This window comes from Eucalyptus grandis, chromosome 8 (genome assembly GCF_016545825.1).
Source record: "Eucalyptus grandis isolate ANBG69807.140 chromosome 8, ASM1654582v1, whole genome shotgun sequence".
Taxonomy (NCBI): Eukaryota; Viridiplantae; Streptophyta; class Magnoliopsida; order Myrtales; family Myrtaceae; genus Eucalyptus; species Eucalyptus grandis.
In genome coordinates this window covers 55,042,798-55,067,897 of record NC_052619.1, presented here as the reverse complement: position 1 = coordinate 55,067,897, position 25,100 = coordinate 55,042,798, and the positions used below count along the sequence as shown (strand labels likewise).

General features: G+C 38.6%; 2 protein-coding genes and 1 long non-coding RNA gene across 3 annotated transcripts; all 3 read right to left on the bottom strand.

The window, feature by feature from the left end:
• Positions 1–2,698: 2,698 nt before the first annotated feature.
• LOC120287690 lies at positions 2,699–4,058 on the bottom strand. The gene is made up of 3 exons (XR_005545938.1): positions 3,960–4,058; positions 3,219–3,367; positions 2,699–2,832 (listed from the first exon to the last, which is right to left on the bottom strand). It is a non-coding gene; the product is annotated as an uncharacterized LOC120287690 (long non-coding RNA).
• Positions 4,059–4,252: 194 nt separating this feature from the next.
• Positions 4,253–6,107, bottom strand: LOC120287360 (disease resistance protein ADR2-like). The gene is made up of 3 exons (XM_039300141.1): positions 5,315–6,107; positions 4,994–5,224; positions 4,253–4,263 (listed from the first exon to the last, which is right to left on the bottom strand). Exons 1-3 carry the CDS (start codon positions 6,105–6,107, stop codon positions 4,253–4,255), a joined length of 1,035 nt encoding a protein of 344 aa, XP_039156075.1.
• A 64-nt stretch (positions 6,108–6,171) lies between these two features.
• Positions 6,172–8,983, bottom strand: LOC104417481 (disease resistance protein RPV1). The gene is made up of 4 exons (XM_039300140.1): positions 8,421–8,983; positions 6,985–8,059; positions 6,636–6,740; positions 6,172–6,318 (listed from the first exon to the last, which is right to left on the bottom strand). The coding sequence occupies exons 1-4, from the start codon at positions 8,981–8,983 to the stop codon at positions 6,172–6,174; spliced, it is 1,890 nt and encodes a 629-aa protein (XP_039156074.1).
• Positions 8,984–25,100: the final 16,117 nt, after the last annotated feature.

The window sequence follows — 25,100 nt, the reverse complement described above, 5'->3', positions numbered from 1 at the left end:
GACCAACTAAGTCCTTGACACAGCTTTGGGAAAGATAAATTGTCATCTTGTACTTTCCTTGGTGGCTAGCTGTCAATTCTAGGCGTTAATTGAGTTAGCCAAAGCTTACTTGCATAGGAAGACCCCATAAATTTCTCTTACTTGTTGCCAAGAGAAAAAGCTCAGGCTGTCATAAAGGACTTTTGTTGGAGAGTGGTTCTCCTTATCAACATTGAAACCTGAAGCTCCATTCCTAGGAGAACCAAAAGGTGAATGACAGAGCTTCTGTCATCGATTATAGCCTACACATTTGAATATATCTTTCATTGTCATCAGCTTTAAATTTAAAGTACAACCCAGCAAGTTCCAAGGATCTTACATAAACTACCAATGCGTAAATTGACAAAAATTTTGTGACAAAATATGGTAAAACTAGTTTGACTTGAATTTTACTGGTCACTTAATTCACAACCAAAATCGTCAAAAGGGATTTACATCTAAACCAAATCGAAACCATGGTGACATTTCATGAGCAATTTACAGCCATCTATCTTAAAGGTAAAAGTGGTTCCAAAAACAACCAGTAATAAACTACAGAAGGGCAGTAAAACATTAAATTTCAAGTCAATTTGCCAAATTGTCATCTTAATTTGGTATAATGAACTTGATTCCGAGAAAGACAATAACAAATGTCTGCTCAAACGACACAGGGCAATAAGCAATTTGTTTGAGTTTCAAAGTTTTATTGACAAGAGATCTGGTTGTAACTGCAAGACCTTTCAAGAACCACATACACTGCTTATTGGAAAACGTACTCCTCTGCTGAGCATCTCTTCTAAAATTTCAAGAAATGGTAGAATCTCCTAAGCAATGCCAGACATCGCATTATTTGGACCTATTCAAGTTGAAACAGTCAGGCCTCACCCACGTTATCCCTCTTTGCAAACTATTTGAACCCGATCAACTCACATCAAGGATGGCAGGGCCTTCAATCGACAATTCTTCCAGAGATTCTGGTAGTTTGCGACAAGCAAAATCCACATTACTACAATAATCTAGTGCAGCTGACTTCAACTTCTTCAAATGAGTCGGGTCAAGGAAACTCTCCCTTGGTTCAAGATCAAAGAGCTCCAGAATTCATAGATTCTCCAAACAGTCAAGGCCTTAAATCTTTGTTATTGCAGAATTCTCCATTCTAAATTATGACAGTCTCTTCAAATTTGAGAGATCCATCGCTATTCTCATCCACCAACAAGATTCAACACGTAAATAAGATAAACTTGAGGGAAGCCTTTGGAGGCGCAGCAAATTAGCGCAACGGAGTTCTAGTCTTTTGAGTTGAGAAAGCCGACCGATATTTGTTGATCAGGTGATAATAAAAGCAGACAACAAGGTCAAAGAATCCACTTTATTTAATCTCACAATGCACCATGGCATAGCATCTTCCACAAGTTGACAATTGTCAACGGGGTAAGCATCTTGTCAAATGGCCAAATGCAAATCATTTAAACTTGTCAGCTTCGAGAAATTTGAAATGTTGTCATTGACGATCGATGTATCAATGTGTTAACTGATGAGAAAGCCTTAGCACTTGGCATGTTTCAATCAGTGTCAATTTCAAGATTCTCAAAGATGAATCTCTGCAAATGTCATTTAAATTTTGCAGTTGCAAGCTTTCACTTTGCTGCATCTATTTCTTCAAGCTTTTACAGCAACCATAAGGCACTGGGTGTCTTTTCCATGGAACAATTATTCGCTCTCATTACTTTCAGACTTTCCATGTTTCCCATGAAATCAGGTAGCTCGTTAATGCACGTGTGGGAGTTAATTGAACTGAAGTAGCGATTGCAGATTGCCAATTAAGTCTGAAAGCCTCTATACCCATCTACGTTCTTACAAAGACAGGTATTCAAGGCTTGCAAGAGCTTCAATCGACAAGGGAATTCGTGTAATTACGGCGCTTTTGAAAGATAGCCTTGATAGAGATGTCAAGTGACCAATGGAAGAGATTATCTTTAATGATGAACAATGCAAAGCACCAAGAATTTTGAGATCCTTCAAGACTTGATATTCAATATTGAAGAATCCAATAATGCCTAAATATCGTAGATATTTCCCATAAGCGCATTTAATTGATTCTTCTGGTCAACATCATCAAAAATGAAGAGAACTCTTTTACAAGATAGCTATCTTTAATTGTCTTGATCCCTTCATCAACATTACTTATTTCTGTCAATTTCCTCTTGAGGACATAGGAGATGAGTTGATTATGCAAATACTGAATGCCCATGAGCTCTAAAGTATCACGATTGTCAGAAAGAAAGCAACAACGCTTAAAACCATGTGAAAACTGATTTTACATAATTTTGGCGAGAGTCAACTTTACAACATCGCCATTCCATAAATCCCAACAATTCGTCTCCTGTGTTGTCAGTGCCTATCATACTCACGAGCAAGACTATTCTGAACACCATTTCACATCGAAAGGTGCATGAACTAATAAGCAAGTTCCATTGCATGTCAATAAAGAGAATATACATGCATGTCAATGAAGAGAATATACATGCGGATGAAGTACAATATTCATTCTTATGGCCCCACAAAAAAGATTAATAAACAATCAGGTTTGCCTAAACAACCCTTTTACACCCAAAAACATTACGTTTGATGCCCCAACCTGCACAATGAATCCCTCTGCCTTGCTCTAATGTTTTCTTCAAGTTTCTGTCTCTCCACAGATGAATGCACAGTTCACCATCCCAAGATTGTGAAAGGGAATTTCGTTGACATTAAAAGCCATATTCATTTTCATTTATTTGGTCTTCATTTGTATAGCTGCCCAATGAGCCAAAGCTTTCCACCAAAAAAAAAAAAAAAAAAAAAAAAAAAAAATTAGGCAAAGCTCCTTTTGCAGAAAAATTTCTGTAAGTTTCTCAAACTTTAAATCCTCTCGGCAACATTTGAAACCGGCAAAAAGCCAGTTGTATGAGATGTCTCCCTTAGCACTTCTTGCCAATCTTAAAATCTAAAGGAGTCCTCTAGTATAACTTGAGGTGAATGGAAGGGCTTCTATTACATATAATCACCCAGAAATAACCATTTCTAGAAAATGTAGGTACTAATATGAAGATCACACAAAAGTCCATTTACATGATTTCTGACCCACATGAGACTAATTATATGCCCTACGCACTACTACTTATGAAATTTAGCCTTAACCATAAGATGGTTTATGATACCTTGGAGGAGCTAGGTAGTTCTCTTCTCCTGTAATGGATGAAAATTTTGCTGCACCAACTTTTAATGCCACTGCACAAGTGAAATTCGTCTTTCTCCATTTTATAACTTCTCCATGACCTTTGTAAATCCACTAAGAAGCACACCTTTCCTGGAAAACAAATTGAACATAAGCATGTCAATACAGAGTGTCTATCTTCTTCACCGTTGCAACAATGAGTTGGTTATGCTGTAAAGTTCCAGGATGAGAACCATAGTTTATGACCTTCCAACACACATTCCATCTAATTGTTTACAGAAGAACAAAGTTTCTCTTTGACATTCCATCTAATTGTTTACAGAATAACAAAGTTATCTCCAAAGAGAAACGAGGCTATCAACTTTGATATATGTGAAACAGCAGATCAACAAGGATCTCTTGAATTTATTACATATCAAATAAAAGCGAGGCAATCGACATGCATACCTCCAGCTGGGAAACATAAAAGCAAGGAGAAATCATCCACAGAAAATATAGCTGAAAAAGCCAAACCAAACTAGGAAAAGAAAACAGATATGTGTACATAATTAAGAACCCTGTGGTTGTAGGGAGGTATCATAATTTCAACACCTTCATCAGATTTTCAGTTATCAACTCGTGAGATGGTAATTAAAAGTTGCATGTGAAACTTCTCTGTTCATATATGTGAAAGAATTTGATTGCAGAAAAGGTAAGACATTGGTTGTCAGATGAAATAAGTTACCTCAATTTGTTTAAAGTTTGAACTCAAGGAAACAATTTGTTGTCGTGGATCAAGAAGCTTTCAAGAGCAACGTGCACTTATTCGTCCTCTTCAAGTCATATTCATCGTCTACTTCCACATCCACTTCAGAGTCATATTCATTGTCTACTTCCACATCCACTTCAGAGTCATATTCATCGTCTAGCTCCACAGATTTGACTGACATCTCTGAGCAAAGTGAAGAAATTGCCTTTACATTTAATTTCCTGCAACGAATTATTTTGATGTTTTGCAGTCCCTTCAAGCTTGACAGATTAGGCAACTCCTGTAAAGATTGACATTCATAAATATCCAATACTTCCAAAGATTGTGGTAGTTTGCCTGGAATCTCAACCAGTTTATCACATTTATATATGGAAAACTCTCGCAAACTTATCAAGCTTGACAGATTAGGTAACTTCTGTAAAGATTCACAGAAGAAATCACCAATTTTTCCAAAGATTGTGGTAGTTCACTTGGAATCTCAACCAGATCATTACAGAAACGTATGCGAACCTCTTGCAGCCCCATCGAGCTCGATAGATTAGGCAACTTCTGTAAAGACTTACATGAATATATCTCCAATTTTTCCAAAGAATGTGGTAGTTCACTTGGAATCTCAACCAGATCACCACAATTTAGTATGCAAACTTTTTGCAATCCTATCAAGCTTGATAGATAAGGCAACTTCCGTAAAGATACACAGGAAGAAATCACCAATTTTTTCAAAGATTGTGGTAGTTCACCTTGAATCTCAACCAGATCATTACAGTCACGTATGCAAACCTCTTGCAGCCCCATTGAGCTTGACAGATTAGGCAGCTTCTGTAAATATTTACATGAACTAATCTCCAATTTTTCCAAAGATTGTGGTAGTTCACTTGGAATCTCAACCAGATTACCACAATTTAGTATGCAAACCTCTTGCAATCCTATCAAGCTTGATAGATAAGGCAACTTCCGTAAAGATACACAGGAAGAAATCACCAATTTTTTCAAAGATTGTGATAGTTTACCTTGAATCTCAACCAGATCATTACAGTCACGTATGCAAACCTCTTGCAGCCTTGTTGAGCTTGACACATTAGGCAACTTCTGTAAAGATTTACATGACTCAATATGCAATACTTCCAAAGATTGTGGAAGTTCGCCTTGAATCTCAACCAGATTATCACATCGGTGTACTAGAAGACGTCTAAGTTGGTTTGAATTACTTAGATCAGGTAGGATCTGCAGCTGTTCAAAGTCTGCAAAATTGAAATGTCGTGGATTCAGCCAGGCAACATCAATAATAGCCTCCACATTTAATTTTTTGCAATGTACAAATGCTCGCTTACCCATCAAGCTTGATAGATCGGGCAACTTCTGTAGTGAACCACAATCATCAACACGAAAGAAATCCAAAAACCGAGGTAGTTGGCCTTGAATCTCAACCAGCTCATCACAATATCCTACAAGAAGAGATGTTAGTTTGTTTAAATTGCTTAGATCAGGTAGTATCTTCACCTGTCCAAGCCAATAAAGATGCAAATCTCGTAGGTTCTCCAGACAACCAAGGCCTTGAATCTCTGCAATCGCGGCGGACGAAATATGGAGAGATGATAGTTCCTTCAAATTCGATAGATCCTCCATCGAGCAAAGAGACCAGCACTCTTCCAACTTCAAGGAGGATAAACTCAAGGGAAGCCTCGGCAGGCAACGCAGATTAGGGCACTTGAGGTGAAGTGACTTCAGTCGCGGAGGGAGGGTAAGGTTTGTTGGTGAGGTGGTCCCGTGATGAGAGTGCAGGGCCAAAAACTTTAGTTTGCTTAACTCCCCAAACCACTCTGGCATCGGATGCTCCCCAAGCCCATTAGATATCATGTCGGAATGAGGCTGGCCAAAACTCAGATCCATTTTCTCTAAATTTATGAGGTTTGAGAGATCCGGAAATGTGTCCATCCATAATATAGACACTTGTAAATTGATAAGACTTTTAGGAAGTGTCGGTAGTGCATGTATGTCCACATTGTCCAATATCAAGATCCTCAGGAATTGACTCCGGTGGATGCCATTGCCAATTTGCACACGGAGAAGGCTGTTAGTAGCAAATGCATCTGTGGAGGCTTCCATGTCTTCGAGATTCTCCATCGACCAAAGGACATTAGGTATTTTTCTTAATTTACTATTCAACATAGTCAATATTTTCAATTTTTCAAATTTCGACGGAATTGGGTAGTTCTTTGATCGACGTGTTGGATATATCGAACTCAATCAGCGATTCCAAATTTCCAATTGAATCCGGAAGCCTCTCCAACAAGGGGCAATCGGACATATCTAGAACTTTCAAGTTTTTCATCACCTATAAAAGAAAAATCATGCAAATATTATTTGTGAATCTAACAAGACGGAATAATAAATATTGTCTAACATATAATATACCTTCATGTGGCTCCACCCATTCCAATCATCCGTAATTTTACTTCCAGATAGATTAAGAATAACCACATCCTCCATTAAGAAATTTGTAATGTTAAATGTTGGGGGAATATCACACCATGAAAGCCATCCTAATTGTGGAAGGAGATTTGAATTCTCATTAGTTGGAAAAACATTTGATGGCGATTCATGCCAAAGAAGCTTGTCTTCTGCATGAAAATTTGTCATCGAACCACTCACTTCAAGGAACCTTAGATGTGATAGGTTCTCAAAGCCCTCATAGGAAAAACGATATTGCTGGTGATTGTCCAACTTGAGACGAAGAGCTTCAACTCTTTTTTCTCCCTGCCCAGAGGAAAATTTTTAAAAAGTTAAAGGGAAACACATTTTTATTCAAGTCCACTACATTAATCGGTTGAGTTCAGTATATCATTCCTATAATCTTAAAAGAGCAAAAATTATAGTTTGAGGAAGTCGCAATGGCGCTAGACAAAACAAAAAGTAAACAGCTTGTTCTTACAAAATGTCCATAAATACTGGGAATATATATTTTCTTTTTTGAGGAAGAAAAGGTGTTTGGGGGGTTTACCTTATGTTTCCGTAGCAAATCCAATCCTTCCTTGGGATCCCACACCCTACTTTGCTCCCGTATATTATCTTGATGAACTATTCCTCTTCCGAGGTCTCTGAGCAGGTCATGCATCCACACTTTATTATGCTCTATAATCTTTATCAAAGACATGTTCTGCAGAGCTCCAATGACTACTTCTGGACAACCTCGACGTGCATCCCAAAAATGAACCACAATGTCTTTGTCATATCCAATGAAAAGACAAGCTATGTCGAGGAATATACACTGTTCTTGAGGAGATAATGCATTATAACTTATTTTCAGTGTACTCATAACATCCTTAGGAAGAAAATATTCCCAATCCTTCAATTGGCCATCCCACTTTTCCTTTTCAGTGCGACATAAAAGTGAACCTATGACCTCTAGAGCAAGCGGAAGACCTTGAGCAATGCGTATTGCCTTAATGGATCGGTCCATATCCTCGTCTAAAGGAGAATTTCTTCTGAAGGCATGTTTGCTAAACAGTTGAAGAGATCGATCATCATCCATGACACTAACCTCATAAGTGCAGTCCACTTTGGGAAAGTAAAGAATATCTTTCCTTCTTGTAGTAATAATAATTTTGCTCCCTCTACCAAACCAATCACGCTTACCTACAAGTGCATCAATATGATTATCTTGTTCCACATCATCGAGAAGGAGGAGGACTCTTTCATTAGACAACATTTTTTTAATTGTCCCAATCCCATCATCTTTGTTGTTTATATCCATCTGTTTCACTTTGAGGATGTCAGAGATGAGTTGCTTCTGCAAGCATGTAATGCTCGTTTCACGGATGTTGGCCAGAAAGCAACAATTATTGAAATTGCTTGAAAGTTTATTGTAAATGATTTTGGCAATAGTCGTCTTTCCGACGCCACCCATCCCATGAATTCCTATAATCTGCGTTTCACTTGTCGGAGCACCTATCACCTCCATGATTGCATCCACATCATTGTCAACACTGACCAAATGATCTGATACTGCCAAATAAGCCTGTTTCAATTCTCTGAAAACCTGCTCAGTGACTTCTTCTGCAAACTCACCTTCTCGCCTAGTGTTTGTTGGAGGTCAAAAGGCAATGAGTTAGAAAATTGTGTCAGACCCTACTACCTTATGAAAAGAGCAAATTGAAAACTACAGATCTATCCGGCATGTGTTCTCCAAGGATCTATTTTATTGTACGTGAACTAAAGTCGGTACTATGAGTTAATGAATGAACTAAAATGAAAAAAAAAATATGGTGTGTGAAATAAAAAATGAAAATTTTGGGACTGTGCCGTTATTTAGCGTGATTTCTGTGGCACAAATATCAATTTCAAAAGGACTAATAGAAATCTACAAAAGAAACCAATTGAAATACATCGAGTTTTAATGATACAAGGCACTTGAGATGGAATGCTAGGAGAAGTCACCTGGTGGTCTTGCTGAGCAAGTCCCATCCCTTTTTTGCCGCAACTGCACTGAGAGCAGCCTTCCACTTGCAGATAGTATCTCTGTCATATTGCTCCTCATGTGAACGAAAGACCTCTTCATACTTACCAGTTTGGCATCGAACCTCTGAGGGTGCCACATCATAAAAAATGGGCATGATCTTTTGTCTTTCATTTTCTTGGCACTCGACCATCCGGACTAGCTCATTGAGACACCATTCACTAGAGGCATAACCTTTCGAAAATATAGGTATTAAAATCTTCGATTGCTCAATTGCTTCGAAAAGTTCTGGGCCAATCTTTCCTCCCATGGGGAGCTCGTCGTCATCCCTAAATGTGCGGATTCCTACACGTTTAAGACTCCTGTAAAGAAAGTCCGTAAAACCTTGTCGAGTATCTGGCCCTCTGAAGCTCAAGAATACTTCATAGTCATGTCTCCATGAAGTAGCCGCTTCTTGACCTTCTGTTGACGCGTCAGTAGAAGAAGCGCCTCCTGCTGTTCCATCATTTCCACCCGTGCGCCGTCTCTTTGCACTTTCCTCCATTGATCTCGCTTGATCTCCTTGCCGTCTCTTTGCACTCCTCTCCAACGATCTCGCTTGATCTCCTCTTCGACGAAAAAAGTCGAAACAGGACAGCAGCAAAAGCAGTGGCTGCCAGAGAATGGAAAAACTCGGCAGCCAAAAAACTAGCAAAATGGAGAGATCTCCGTGCTAAGAATGATTCATTGCAGCCTGTCAAAGCTGACAAAATGCCAGGGGTTCTTTCTAAACACCAAAAAGTGAGGCCCTTGGAGACTCACCTCAGATCCGGCTCCGATTGCGGCAAGGAGCTATCGAGGTGAAATATCGACGGGTCCTTCGTCAGGGGCTCGAGGGAGGGAGCGATTCGCCGCGCGTGCCGAGACTGCGGTGGTGTTTCGGTGGACGGGTTTGGGATGTCCACGCGCGCAACTTCAGCAGCAGCTCCGGCGGAAGCCAAGGCTCTAGTAGAAAACCCTGGATTTTCTAAAGAGATGGGGGAGCGATTGAGTTGCTTCCGGTGACTAAAACAAAATATTGAAAGATATTTTATAGCGCGCGCGCGCTCTCTCCCTCTCCCTCTCTATTCATCGAGTGGGTATTGTCTGTGCACCGATGCATGTAAACCCAACTTGTGCACCGATAGATCGGTGAATTCTCCATAGGGCCCACCTTATCCATCGGTATTTTATTTTTTTGGTTGAAAGATAATATTTTTATTTGTCATATTCGAATATGGGAAGAAAATAGAAAACTTCCAAGCAAATAAATCAAAAGAACTGCAAAACAAAACAAAACCTAGAAATTAAAAGATCACATTGCAATTGTAAGACTATATCTATTACTGCTCTACTCACACCTGTACGAAATCCTAAAATCCTCATTGCCCTGGTCATTCTAAAAGACCTCCTCAAAGTTCTTGGCAATTGCATGGGTGATGTGAATGCACCAACACTAGCAAGACCTTCGGATTTCGATTGGCATAGATGTTGATCGGTTTGAACATATTGACACTTGATAAGGACAACATGGGGGAGCCAAGGAGGAAAAGTAAAATCTTATGGTATCCGAAGGAGCAAAATTGCTCCATTTCGAAATTTATAAGCTCTTAAGTCTTTTCAAATGTACATCTGAACCCGGAGGCGTAAAATGGTCCTGTTCTAAAATTTATAAGCTCTTAAGTCTTTCCAGATGTACATCCGAACCTGACAAAAAGAAATTTCAAGATTGAAGTTATTAATTATGATGACTCAATAAGTTAAAAAGAAGACTCTTGAAAAGTATCAAATTCCTTGAATTGAGACCGACGGAAGATCAAATTTGTTGTTTGATAGCTTTAGTAATCGAAAGTCCAAAAGTGTCGTTAGGGATTTTTGAATTCAGACCTCCGTCAATCTTAGTTTATTCTTTGTAGGTGTGGTCATTAATTTCTTCTTTTTCCTCCGTCAATCTCCAATTACAATGGTGCATATAGTAGCCAAAAAAAAAAAAAACCTATGCTTTCCATCTATGCCCATTAGATAACAGTTTTACCCCATCTTACTCATTAAAGAGAATAGTATTTATCAAGGATTCAAAGAATATTTCAGGGGGAGGACACCGCATTCAAGTTTTGGGCATTATATAAGTATAACTAAATAACGTTTAGGACTTCAATAGAGCTTCTTCCGACCATAGAAAATTTACGAACTCTAATTCCACAACATTTGCAAAAGCTGCGTCCATGTCTATATAGTACTGATAACCGCCCAATTAATCTTTCAGATTGCCATGATTCTTGAAACTACTTTTGTTTCAAATATATTGTGTTTATCTTTATATTTTGGGTTCAAAATTTTTATTATATATTTTACTTTATTCTATAGGACGAGTAGCAATGGTAAGGATTTTCGTACGAGGGGAAGTCTTGTCTCTTCCACAAGAGAGCTGTGGTCGAAGCTATTTTGGTTGCAAAAATAGCGGTTCCCCAGATAACAAGTAAAGTGGGTCTTGTTAAGGGCCACAAACAAAACAGAAGTATTGCTGGTGCTGCTTGGAAGACCTCATTGTCTAAGTGAGTCTTTCTTTAATGGTTTGATCTATAATTGAAGCAGTTGGCGACCTGAATCGCACCAATAATTCAAACTTGTCAAGCTAACATATAAATTCGTAATTCATTGACCAAGAACAGTAACCACGCGCTTGTGGTTTTCGTAGAAGCAACGAAAAGGAATAACACCAACAAAAAAGAAGAAGAAAAAGACGAGTGCCATTATACGTCAAACAGCGGGCCAAGATAGAAACTTTGAACTGATCTATTGAACTTAATTGTCGAGTCTACAATATGGACATCTTCCTTCAATAGCTAAATTAACTTGATAAAGTTAAAAGATTAGGGCATTTTTAAAGAAAATTAAAATTTCATCACAACTTAATATTAAACAGAATGCTTATATTCTTTGTGATAAAATTAAATGTTCAGGACATTTTTAATAGCAAGTGGAAAGTTCAAGGTTCTCTAGAATATTAGGCTAATGGGATCCAAAAAACTTAGAAGTGATTCTTATACAAAGAAAAAGAAAAAAGAAAACGAGAACTGTTCACATTTCACGCTTGTATAGTATCTATTTTTATAAATCTATATATTCACTTGCTAAAATTTTAAATTAAGAAAAACGAGAACTCTTTTATTAGACAGCCCGTCTTCAATTGTTAATCCCTTCATTAATAATCATTATATTTGGCAATTTCCTTTTTAAGACTATAAGAGATGAAATGAATTTGCAAGCACTCGAAGGGCTTTATTTTTTAAGTTTCTCGAATATTGGAAAAGAAAGCAACAATATTGAATCATGTGAAAGCCGCTAAAGATGATTTCGGCAATAGCAGTCCGTCCAATGCCACACGTTCCAAGGATATTGTAGATAATCAAGGCAAAAAGAATGTGATGCAAATAAGAAGATACAAGGAAAGTCAGGTTTGGCTAAATATGCAGAGAGTTGGGGAATTGGTCAATATGAACGTGGCAACGTCACTCTAGCCTATCAAAGTTGATAATGCAGTTGTTTTAACACCAAATGCATAAAATAAGGGTCTTTAGTGAAATAATATGGATTGATTAAAAAAAGACTTGATCTGTATCGAATCTCATGAAATTCTCTCTTTCAGATTAAGTTTTCAAAAGATGCGGCTCTCAACTCTATTGGTCAATGCTTCCGGTTATGTCTTATAAAGAGAAAAACAAGGCAAAAATAAAAGAACTTGTACACTTATGCTCATTTGAAATTAAGGCTCAATTTGTTCAGCGGAAAATGTGAGATTTTTGGAAAATATTTTCTAGGAAGTCATTCTCCTTGCTCGGCCTGTTGTCGGCCATTGTCGTGGCCGATGAGCGCCGTTGAGGCCCCCCTTGCCAAATTTGGCGACATTGATCCTTGTGTAAGGCCAGGGCAACCTCGCTAGGTGTCACTTGGGCGAGGGCGAGGCGCAACTAGCCTTGCCTAGGCCAAGCAAGGCCAACCCTCACCCATGCAATGCTCAGCTAGGTCGCCTTGGCTTGGGTATTTGGCGAGGGCGGCCTCGTAGACACTCACCCTCACCCAAGCGAGGCCAACCCTCTCCCAAGCTAGGCTCGCCCTCGTTGGGCATGGCCTATGACTGACAAAAGAAAAGGGCAAGGAAAAAAATTAAAAAGGAAAAAATAATCATAAAATTATAAATAAATAAAAAATTCAGAATATTATTAAAATAATACTCACGTTAGCATTGGTTGTGCCACATAAGACTACCAACGTCCACGTCCAACGATTTCCAACCTAATCTAGCTCGGGACAAAAATTGTATCATTGCAAAATGGTTTAAAATTAAATTGATTTAATTGAAATGTTTATGACTGAATTTGAACCAATACAATATGTTTAAGACTTTTTTGGCACTTTTTTCCACTCTCAAGTCTATTGGTTAATGCTTTCAGACATGTATTATAAAGGGAAAAAGAAGGTGAAAAGAAAATAAGTTTCTACACTTCTACTCATTTAAAATTAAATGATTTGGGTCATTTTTCAGATTTAGCTCAATGTTAGCTAATGTAAAAACATGCATATTTGGTTGCTGTACCCAACCAATCATGTGTACTAACAAGTGCATCCATCTGATCCTTTTTGTCCATATCATCAGGAAGAAAGAGAACTCTTTTATTAGATAATTTTTGTTTAATTGTTAATCCCTTCATTAATATTCATTATACCTGTCAATTTCCTTTTTTTAAGGATATTAGAGATGAAATGATTTTGCAAGCACTCGACACCCTTGATGTTTCAGCTTTCTTCGAAATTGGAAAAGAATGTAAAAATGTTCAATCGTGTGACGGCTGATTGTAGATAATTTTGACAAATAGCCATATGTTTGATACCATCCTTCCATGAATATTGCAAAGAGGAAGCCTTTGCCTCCTGGACAGCTTATATCTTTGCAACAGTATCGAGGGAACAAGAAGGGGATACAAATATGAAGATACAAGGAAATTTGTGATGGGCTAAATCCGTAGAGAGTCGTGGACAGGTTTGCTAGGATTGGTCAACATTGCAACATCCCTTCAGCCTATCAAAGTTGATAATGCAGTTTCTTTAACACCTTAATACATAAATTAAGTTTCATTGTGGCAACAATAGGGATGGATTCTTCCAATTATTTCGACACATAATGCATACAATAAGTTTCATCGTCAATTCCAAGATGCTTCCTATTTAATCTGTGAATATATTTGGACAGTCCTAGATCACCAGTGTTTGGGCATTTTCTAATGTTAGTTCACATGGCACAAAGTCTTGGTCTTAAAAAGCATTAGCAGAAGGCTCTAAGCCCATATACTTTGATTAAAAAAAGACTTGATCTGTATCGAATCTCATGAAATTCTCTCTTTCAGATTACGTTTTCAAAAGATGCGGCTCTCAACTCTATTGGTCAATGCTTCCGGTTATGTCTTATAAAAGAGAAAACAAGGCAAAAATAAAAGAACTTGTACACTTCTGCTCATTTGAAATTAAGGCTCAATTTGTTTAACGGAAAATGTGACATTTTTGAAAAATATTTTCTAGGAAATCATTCTCCTTGCTCGGCTTGGTGTCGGCTGTTGTTGTGGCCAGTGACCAGCCGAAGAAGAGGGAAAAAGAAAAAAAGAAAAAAAATGAATTTTTAAAAATGAAAAAAAAAAAGTAAAAAAAAAAAGTGCACATAGGAGAATGTGCTTGATTTGGGTGAAAGAAAGATGAGGGAAAATAATTTCATTTTTTCAAAAAAAAAGAAATCGTTTTCTCCACTTTTTGAGGCGTTTTTTTTTTTCATTGACGAAAAATGTTTTCCTTGACAAGTTTATTTACTGTAAAACAAATATTGGAAAAGCCAATTTTTTTTTTGGAGTTATTTTCTATGAAATAAATGAAGCCTAAATGATTAGGGTCATTTTTGATATTTAGCTCAACATTAGCTAACCAGAGCAAGCGCATTTGGTTACTGTACCCAATCAATCATGTGTCCTCACAAGTGAATCCATATGATTCTTTTCGTGCACATCATCGAGAAGTAGGGGACCTCTTTTATTAGACAAGCTATTTTTAAAATGTTGATCCCTTCATTAATATTCATTATACCTATCAATTTCCTTTTTAAGGACGTTAGAGATGAAATGATTTTACAAGTGCTCGATGCCCTTGATGTTTGAACTTTCTCGGATATTGGAAAAGAAAGTAACAATGCCGAATCATGTGAAAGCTGATTGTACACGATTTTGGTAATAACCGTGTGTCCGATAGCATCCATATTATGGATATTACAAAGAAGCCTTCCACTCGTGGACAACTTAAATGTATGCGACAATAGCGAGGGAACAATAATATGATACAAATAAGAAGATACAAGGAAATTTAGGATCGGTTGAAGTTGTGGACTAGTTTGCTAGGATTGGACTAGTTTGCAATATCAACATTGCAGTTTCCTAATGGATAAATTAATGCTAATCATGAAATAATATGAATGGATTCTTCCAAGTCGTTCAACACCTAATGCATAAAATAAGATTCACCTGCAGCTTCCGGATACTTTCTTGATTTTTTTTGCTATTTTAATCGTGGTGGTTGAGAGCCCCCATGTAATCGATCAAAATATTTGGACGGTCCTTGATCAACATCATTGTGCATTTCTTTCCAACGTTTGTTCACATTGCTTAAAGTCTAAGTCTTAAAGAAAAGCATTAGCACAAGCGTCTAAGCTCATAGACGTTGATTAATAGAAGATTTGATTCATGTTGGATCTCAAGTATGAAAAGACTCTCCTTTAGATGATTTTTTTTTCAAAGACGCGGCTATCGACTCCATTGGTTAATGCTTTTGGATATGAATTAACATGGGGAAAAGAAGGCAAAAAGAAAAGAACTTGCTTTATTTCTATTCATCTGAAATTAAATGATTTAGGTCATTCAGCTGAACATTAGCTAATGTCAAAACAAGCGCGTTTGGCGACCGGGCAGGTGCAGGGGAGTTTCTCTTTTTTCATGTGCATAATTAGCACGCTTCCGGACTCTATTCGAGAATCTGTCTTGAGCGTGAGGCGCATTAGGAATGTAGTGGTGCTGGACTAAAATGCAAGATAATTTCAAGTAGATATTCAAACTTGAGATCGTTTACGTACAAGAGTGAGAAAATAAAACATGTTGTGGGCTTCACTTCAATTGACATACTTGCCCAACCCATGGGTTGCCTAGAACTTCGTTTAAATCTCGTGTATAAACTATTTTTCGCTCATCTGGCCGTTGAAAAGAATGCACTTTTTACCATATTTATTGTTGTTAGTCAATCAAATCATAAAATGACCATATTCATTATTAAGCTGACCGGGTGAATGATTGGAGCCTTCTGTAAGATTCGATTCCTGGAATTTCATGTGCTATCATAATTGAAACATCCAACATGTCATTCCGTTCAACAATTTAGGTGCTGAGAACAGAACGAGACACTAGATTGACAGCATCCCAAGAGACTCCTTATGATCATGGAAGACAAGATTCAATCCAGTCCTGACTCTTCAATTTAACCGCTCTTCTAATTACTACAGCTGCAGAATGAGCCTCGGCCTCCTGCACATAGGTATGATTCTGTTAATATTCACTGGAGGAACTTCTACTTTACCAGAAAATCATCTAGGAATGCCTTGGTTTACGGTTACAATACAAATGTTTGACTGCAGAGTCTTTGTGTTGACCCGACATGAATTATGAAATGAGTTTTGATTGACAATCACTTAGGCATGGTGCATTTCTTTGGAGAAACCGGAATTCATGAAGACTAGCATAACGTAATCCTTATCACAATGGTCCTGCGCCCCAATCTGGATCTTATCATTCCCTTCTGCATCCCCGACCATTTCTATTCAGCCTCACAAACATATTCACAAATCAAGTACCTCTTCAGGATCAACATTGCTATTTTCTTTTGTTCCTTCTGCCACTGTAGACGTCACTTTTTCTTTTTCTTGCGAATTGTCCTGTCCATCACGGCAACAGTCCACGCCCGCATATTTAGAAACTTAGATTAAGGACCGCATGTTCAATCAAACTAGACATATTATTTTCTCCGGAGCGACTAATGGTTCTACACTCTGAAGGCCCAATAACTTTGGTTAATTGGAGCTCTCCTCTTCCACCATTTGTGAAGCCAAATTGAGAAAAGAAGTAGGCATATGTAACCGAAAAGAGTAGTCTTTTAAAGTCAAACGGGCCTTTGACCGATGTTACAGTGCTTCTACAATGGATAGAAGAGAGGAACTAAAGAGAGAGAATGGAATGGTGAGCCTGCAAAAAGAAAAGGACCTTGTTTTCTTTTTCTTTTTTGGTCAGGAGGATAATATCCATTCAGTAAGAAATTGTTTACCATACATAGGAGCAGCTTCAGAACATAATAGAGCCCAAAGTGTTTGAGAGGATATAAAATCCAATTAGAAAGAAGGCTTTTCTCCGATGGACTTTGGTAATCCGGTTCGCCATCTTAGTTGCTTCTCTGTTACAATGGGCCACTCTTAAATCTGAAAAGAGTAGTCCCAAGGGCTAATTCGCTCTAGTTAGACACCTGATCAGATATATTGATCTGAGTATAGTTCCAAATGGCTTCCAGCAAAGCAAGCACTTCGTTTGCACAGCAGAGGATGCCTTGACAATGCGGGCAAATCCATTGACAATAATAGTTTGGGAGTGATATCGGTTGTTCCAGTTAGGATTGTTAATATAATTGAAGCAAGGTGGGAAGCCTTGGGGATATCAAAGGATGGAAGATGAATGGACTTTCACTTTCTTCCAAGCCAGAGATTTTCTGATTTTTGCTTAAGCGGTTATGTGCAAACTTGGCACAATGAAAACTGCTAATAGAGATAAAGTCATGATACGTTTCAAATATCAAAATCATTACATCGATGATTGTACATGCCCTCAGTTTTTTTTTTTTTTTTTGAAGCACATCTCTCGAATAATTGATGGATGAACACTGCAACGGGTAATCACATTGCGGATCACAGATAGGCATTCAAATTGGGATTTACCGAGAGGCTCTAATGCATGAAAAGATGCATCCAGAAAAGGTCACTCGAATTCTTTAGTAAGTATTAGTTGTTGAAGCGTTAACTCTAGAAAATGTCTTATGAGCTTTGGGAAAATTATGAAAAATGTTTGAAACCTTTGATATTTAGTTTTTAACTTTTTAACTTGCTCAATTTAATTTTAAACCTTTTGACAATTTGTCATTTTAGTTCTTCTGGCCAATTTTTGCCAAAAATTACTGATGTGGATAATTTTTGTAATTTTTTAATTTTTTTGAATTTCTTCATTATTTTTTTTTTTTATCATTTTATCATTTTTTTTTTTTTAATTCCAAGTCCCTCACGAACCGCGAAGGCCCCTGGGCGGGGCCATCACCACATGAGGGTGAGGTCCTCGCTGGCCACGAAAGCCTTGCCCAAATCTGAGTAGGGCCGCCTTTTGCGTCAACAAAAATTCACATTAATGGGCCTTGCTTACTAGATGCCATTATCCCAGCCAGCAAACATGAAAAGCTTTGTAGCAACTTCACCAAAAGCAAAATACAGACCATGATAATTAAGAAAATATTGAACCCAAAAACTGACAAATAGCCATAATTACCTCTGTCTGTGGCCCGCCTTCTGGCACAACCGTGCTGCTATTCAGTCGATTTCTCATGTGGTCACTCTCTTCCGCCGCGCTCAAAGGTGGCCTCGCCATGCCACGCAACGAAAGATGAAAAGAGGAAAAAGGAAGTCATCAAGGAACACAAAAATCTTCTTAATGATAGTATTATGAATTAGGGATAATATGTGATTTGAAAAGCAACGTCGTATCAAATAAGCGAAATTTATAAATTTTACTATCTCTCAGTTTGAATTGAGTTATCATCAGTTATATATAATATAGTGAAAACCATTTTATTTTCACAAACTTCTAAGGAGAATCAATTTTGGAAGTAATAGATCTCTCTCTCTCTCGATTTTTTTTTTTTTTTGGTCTGAATTTAACGCATTCCATTACGTAATATAAGATGAAGCGCCCGTTAAAGGGCGTCATTACACAAAATGTCCCATAAAGTTTGTGGAGGTGAAAACCCAATTCGAAATAATTAGTTGTTCTTATGCTTTTGTTCACCGTCTGCGGCAAAGATTGGCCTCTCTAGAGCAATGGGCTATTTGAACATGTGAAAAGGCCTGCATTTTTTCCTTGCATTTGCTGATAATAGGTTGAACTTCCCAACCGAACTCCTCTGAACTTGTCATGGCTTGAACAAGTTGTGAGCTGTCAGACTCAAGTGGAGTACTAGGATAGAAAAAAGTGAGGGCTTCCAAAAGTGCTAGGGTTTCGGCCATCAAAGGGGAGGATGCTCTGATCTTCTTTGCCTGTCCGCCCACCATCCTCCCCACCGAATCATGGCAGATGCAGGCAACAGAACTTGCCAGCGAACCAGGTAAGAAAGCTCCATCTATGTTGATCTTCAAAGCTCCTTCTGGCAGTGGAATCCATGTCTGAGATGGTTTTGTTGGGCAAGTTGCAGATCTGTCAATTTGAAGGGCTGTCTGGTGAGCTGCGTGTGCTCTGCCTCCTGCACCAGCGCATCCCTCCAATCCCGGCGCTTGATGGTTGCGTTGTGGCTCATCTCTTAGCCTAGGACATCGCTCTCCGTCCCTCACACATACGTTCCTTCCGGATCTGCTGTTCCTCTCGGCGTTCGCTGATCTGGTTCGGATTTGTTGGCCTCTGTTTCTCCCACTGTTCAGTCCGTTATCTACCTCATTATCTACTTTACTGGTTTTTCGACAAAATTCATTGTTGATTTGGGAGAGTTCAGTGTCTCGAGTTTCAGATCCACCCTCTTCGTGGGTTCTCCAACATGCTGCTCGCTGAGTCCCATATTTGGGAAGGAATCGATCACACTCTTCAGCTCCTCGCAGCTCGCCACTCTGTCTACTGGTGCTTACTTGCTCTGTTTCACTCTCGGTTGCACTACTCAGTTGTGCATTAGAGGCGCTTGGCCACGATTGCTTCTCTTTGCCCCGTGTTCTACTGTCTTCCCCTCCTGTACTCACCACCTCTCTCCTACATGAACTCATCTCTCCGCCCAAGTTTGGTCTCATGTTATCTCTCAACTCAAGTACCCTGATTCGCAGTCCAGCCTTTACTCGCTGTTCCTGCATTTGAGTCTTCCCCTGTTTCAGCTCTGCATTATTCTCTTTTGTCGATGTGCTTGGTTCTCCTTGTGCGAATTCGGTTACACCTCTATCTCGGGATCCACCTTTCCTTTGATTCCACCTTTGATAACTTTTGAGGAGCGCTTGTGTTGAGTCAATAATTGCCGACACTTCTGGTTTCTACGCCAAAAGACTGCCTGATTTCTGGCCTTTCACATATTCCACAATGTTACAGCCACCAAATTCAGGTTTGGAGGGTTCATTGTCTTCTTTTTGAGTTGACAAAACCATTCTTCTATCCTCGTCAACCCCTGACGTGAAATTTTAATGTGCAGCTCTTTGTGCCAGATCTGTTTTGTCCATGGACACAGCAAAAATAGATGTTCAACCGTTTCCCTCTCAAGATTATATAATGGGCAGATGGGGTCAGGTAAAATTTTCCTTCCAAACAGATTATCTTTTGTTGGGAGAGCATTGTTACATAAATTCCACATAAATATTTTTATCTTGGGCGGGGTGTGCAAATTCCATATGTCTTTCCAAAGTGAGGGGGAAGGTTGGAAAGAAGTTGTTGGCTGAATCTGTTGAACTTGTGCGTTATCCTCCTTGATGTAGTTGTATGCACTCTTCACTGTATATTTACCTGCCTGCGTGCCAGTCCATACAATTTGATCTGTTTCTGTTTGTGGCTTGATGGGGATCGTCAGAATTTCTTCAGCTAATTTTTCATCAAAATGTGCTGCTATTTTTAGTTCATCCCGCTCTTTGTCTATAATTTCAGACACTAGAAAAGGTTCATTAACATGCACTGGACCCTCAATGACACCTCTATGCAGCCATTTATCCTCCCTGATCTTAATCTTTGTTCCATCTCCCACTTTCCACATGATTTTGGGTGCTATAGAATCCCTCCCTAGGACCAGGCTTCTCCATCCCCATGAAGGTCGAATGCCCATTGCTGCATGCCATAAATCCGTATATGGATAGTCTGCCCCAAAGAGAAGATGGTTGTTGTGCCAATCGCCATGCCTGTTTTCCTAACTTTGCTCTATTAAAAGAGAGAAGATCTCTAAAGCCCATGCCACCTCGATCTTTCCTGATTTTCAATATATCCCATCTCAGCCAATGCACTCCTTTCTTTTCATTAGTTTTCCACCAAAAAGAGGCAACTTTCTGTTCAATGGCTTTACAAATTGATATCGGGATTTTAAATACCGACATAGCATATTGAGGAAGTGCTTGGATCACTGTTTTCAACAACACTTCTTTCCTTGCTTTAGATAGTAGCTTCTCCTTTCGGCTTTCTAATTTTTTACTAATTCTCCCAAGGATCCATGCAAACATCTGTTTTTTCGACTCTCCCCAGTCCGAGGGAATTCCCAAATATTTACCGATTTTATCAATAATAGGAACCCTCAATTCTCTGGCCATATTATCTTTCAATGATTGAGGACAGCCCCTGCTGAAACTCGATTTGTTCAAATTAATCTCTTGTCTAGCCGCTAGACAATACTGATTTAGAAGCATAGCTAGGTTCTGACATTCTAGGATGGTACCATGTAGAAAGAAAATGGAATCATCAGCAAACATTAAATGAGAAAGTGTAGGACAATTTTGATTTAGCTTAATTCCTTTAATAGTACCATTCTCTTCAGCTTGCTTCATCAAGGAGGATAAAACATTTGCTACAATAATGAAAAGATACGGAGATAAGGGATCCCCTTGCCTGAGTCCTCTTGAAGGTTGAAAATAGGGTAGTGGTTCGCCATTAAATTTGATGCTATATGTGACCGTAGTAACACATTGCATCACCAATTTCACCCATTTCTCATCAAATCCAATTTTTAGAAGGCACGCCTCCAAAAAGTCCCACTCCACACGATCATATGCCTTCTTCATGTCTAATTTCAAGACTGCTTGAAACTTCTTCTTTCTGTTTCTGATTCTAATTTGATGCAATACTTCCTGGACAATGAAGATATTATCTTGAATTTGCCTCCCACCCACAAAGGCACCCTATTCTGGTGCTATAATCTCTGTTAGAAGGGGTTTGAGTCGATTCGTCAACACTTTGGAGATAATTTTATATCCAAAATTGCATAAACCAATTGGACGATATTGGTCCAATCTCTCCGGGTGCGGGACTTTCGGAATAAGGGAGATATTTGTTTTGTTTAGTGCTGGTGATAGAGATGCGTTGGCCAAGAAATCCTCCACCTCCTTGAATATGTCCCATTTAATTTCTTCCCAGTGATTATGATAAAACAAACCATTAAAACCGTCTGGACCTAGGGCTTTTGTGGCTCCCAGCTGAAATGCAGCTTCTGTGACCTCTTCCATAGTAACTGCAGCAAGTAAATTTCTGTTCATGGCTTCAGTTACTCTTGCAGGTATTTGGTCGATCACTGGCGCAAAATTCCGGGGTCCGTTGGACTTATATAACTCCCTGAAGAATTGTACAGTATGTTCTCTCAACTAATCTTGCTCAACTAGCCATGTATTTTCTGTGGTTTGCAACATAGAAATTCTGTTTCTCTGTCTTCTTTGTATGGTTGTTGCATGAAAGTATTTGGTATTTTGGTCTCTCCATTGCAGCCAATTAATTCGCGATCTTAACCCCCAATACATCTCCTCTTGCCTTCCAAGCTCGTCTATTTCACTCTGTAACTGTTTAAAGAGTGATTTGTTGAAAGCATCAGAAACATGATTCGTTAGGCCTTCTAGTTCCTGTTTTAATTGATTGATTTTCTTCTTGGCATTCACGAATTTCTGTTTGCTCCACTTAGTTAGTGCTTTTTGTACCTCCTGAAGTTTACCTTCTAATTTGGTCTGGTACTGATTTGCACATTCCCATGACTTTAGCACCACTTCCTTGCATTCATCATTATTAAGCCAAAAAGCCTCAAACCTGAATATTCTGTTTCTTCTAGGTTGAGGTGATTGGAGAGAGAGGATAATAGGGCTATGATCTGAGCCTACTGCTAGAAGAGCACAAGCTTCAGCTTCGGGTACATCAGCCTCCATTCAATGGTACTCACTACCCGATCAAGTCGCTCTTTCACATATTCTCCCCATTCCCTGTTATTAGCCCAAGTAAAGGCACATCCCTTACAATCAATGTCCATTAGAGAGCATGCATCCAAGCAATCCCGAAACGCAGTCATTCTGTAATTTTCAGCCAATCTCTTCCCCACTTTTTCCCAATAAAAGCGAACTTCATTAAAGTCTCCCATGCACACCCATGGTAGCGTGTTAGTGTAGCTTATATATCGCAATCTGTCCCAAAGTTGTAACCTCTTGGAGTATGTATAGGGTGCGTGAACAAAGGTGATTCTCATTTTTTCCCCATGACCCCCTCTTCACATTTCAGGTTGATAAAACTTTCCGTCATCGAGTCGATCTCCACTATGAGACTATCATCCCACATAAGAGCTAAACCACCTGCCGTACCCACTGGATCAACTATTACACAGTTCTGAAATTGAAGTCTTCTTCTTACTCTCTGCACTACATCAGTCTTGTTTTTTGTTTCCATGAGAAAAACCATGGAGGGCCTAAATTGAGCCGTAATGGCTCTCAATTCTCGAACTGTCAAGGGTGTGCCCAACCCTTGATAGTTCCAACTCAATATAGTCATTTTTCATTTGGTAGCTTATTAGGGCTAGCCACCAAAGCCCACGATGCCACTTCTTCAGTCATCTGAATGGGAGTTTCCATCACTTGAGTCTCATCCAGCACTCGTTGAACCAGAGTAGTTGTCATCTGCGAGTTACTTTTTCTTTGTTTCTTGAATGAGTGGGTTTTGTGTTGGGATAGGTTTTTCTTTCTATTGCTGTCAGTAGTTGTTACTGGCTGGTTTTCTGTGTTATGTACATTCTCTGGACCGGTAAGCAGAAGTATTCTTTTCCCTGAGGTGTACGTAGTCGCCTCGTTTGTGATGTTATGATGAGATCCTCCCTGCTGCAAATTCTGATGTATAATTGGAGTAATAGGCTGACCAATTTCCATTACTTTTGCTTGTCTCTGTTGTTCAGGAGTTTCAGGAACAACCTCTTCTACATTTGTTGCATATGACACTTCATGGTAGAACACCTTCCAGAATGGACTATGCTTAGACACTTCTGCTTTCAGCCAGCCTCCAAAACATCCTCCCAGCTCAGTAGTGAATTTTTCCTCCTCATAAGGTATGTCTGGACAATAGTTAGCATAATGTCCTATTTTGCCACACGAGAAACAGAAAAAGGGCAAACGTTCATACTTAAAATCCAGCCAGATTTTCTTATCCCCATGACTCATCAATTGTCCCACCCTTAATTCAGCCTCAACATCCATCTCTCTCTCTCGGTTAGAGTCTATAGATATGGGGAATCATGCACCTTGCGCTTATCCATGAGTATTCGTATTTTTTTTTCCACTTAACTATATTCTAGATAAACTGGGACAATTATATCAAACTATTTCAATTGCCGTGTTTATTTTTATCTTTCTCTTAATTCTAGATTAGAAAGAGAGAAACGTAAATATGTAAGCTGTAATTAAATGAGCTTATCCATCCCGTCTCCGATGCAAACGCAAATGCAAAAAGCCCCCTCTCTATTTGGGTCTTCGTTTTGCTTTATTTGGGACGTAGTAATAAGGGAGACGAAAGAAGAGAGAAAAAGATATCAGAAAATTGCTTCCCCGTTGGACCAACATATTAATTTCCTCTCGAATGGGAAAATGAACTGCTTTTTGTTTCACTTTTTCTTATGTTTCATATTATTCACACAACTAAATAAAGACTTTTCTAGTTTGACGAACATGCTCCTACTATTTACTTTGTGTTTTCAGTGCTAGAGGGACATCAGAGTCTCTAATCTGCAGGCAATGTCATGTAAAATTGCATTTTCACAGTAAAAGAAAGCATGAGTTTCACACATTATAGGCGTCCAACTTCATGTCAAATCTTCTTTGAATCTACTACGAGTAATTCAAACAGAAAAAAAGTTGATATTGTTGTCAAATTTGCTAACTATTGAAAATTTTACACAATGTAGGATATCATGACAAATTAAGAATCATCTGGCCAAATGGTTGTTTAGCCTTGAATAATTGCACAAAAGTCCTTTTCCCCAACATGCAAAAAAAAAGGACTTTAGAATGAATAAAGATCAACATACAAAACTAAGAAATAATCCAGGTGCTTTTTGTTTATATTCTTGGGTTTTTACTTTTTGATGATTTTCAATTAATCAAATTTATAAGTTAAGTGATATTTTCCGTTGATTAGATGGCCATGCATGCACACGAGTATACGTTTTATTCTTGGATATTTGACATAATTTTTTTCCTTCAAATTTAATGTAATTAAACATAGAAAGAAATAGCACTTTATTTTTTCCTCATTTTCCATCGTTTTCTTATCTTCTTTTATCACTCTTACTGCTAT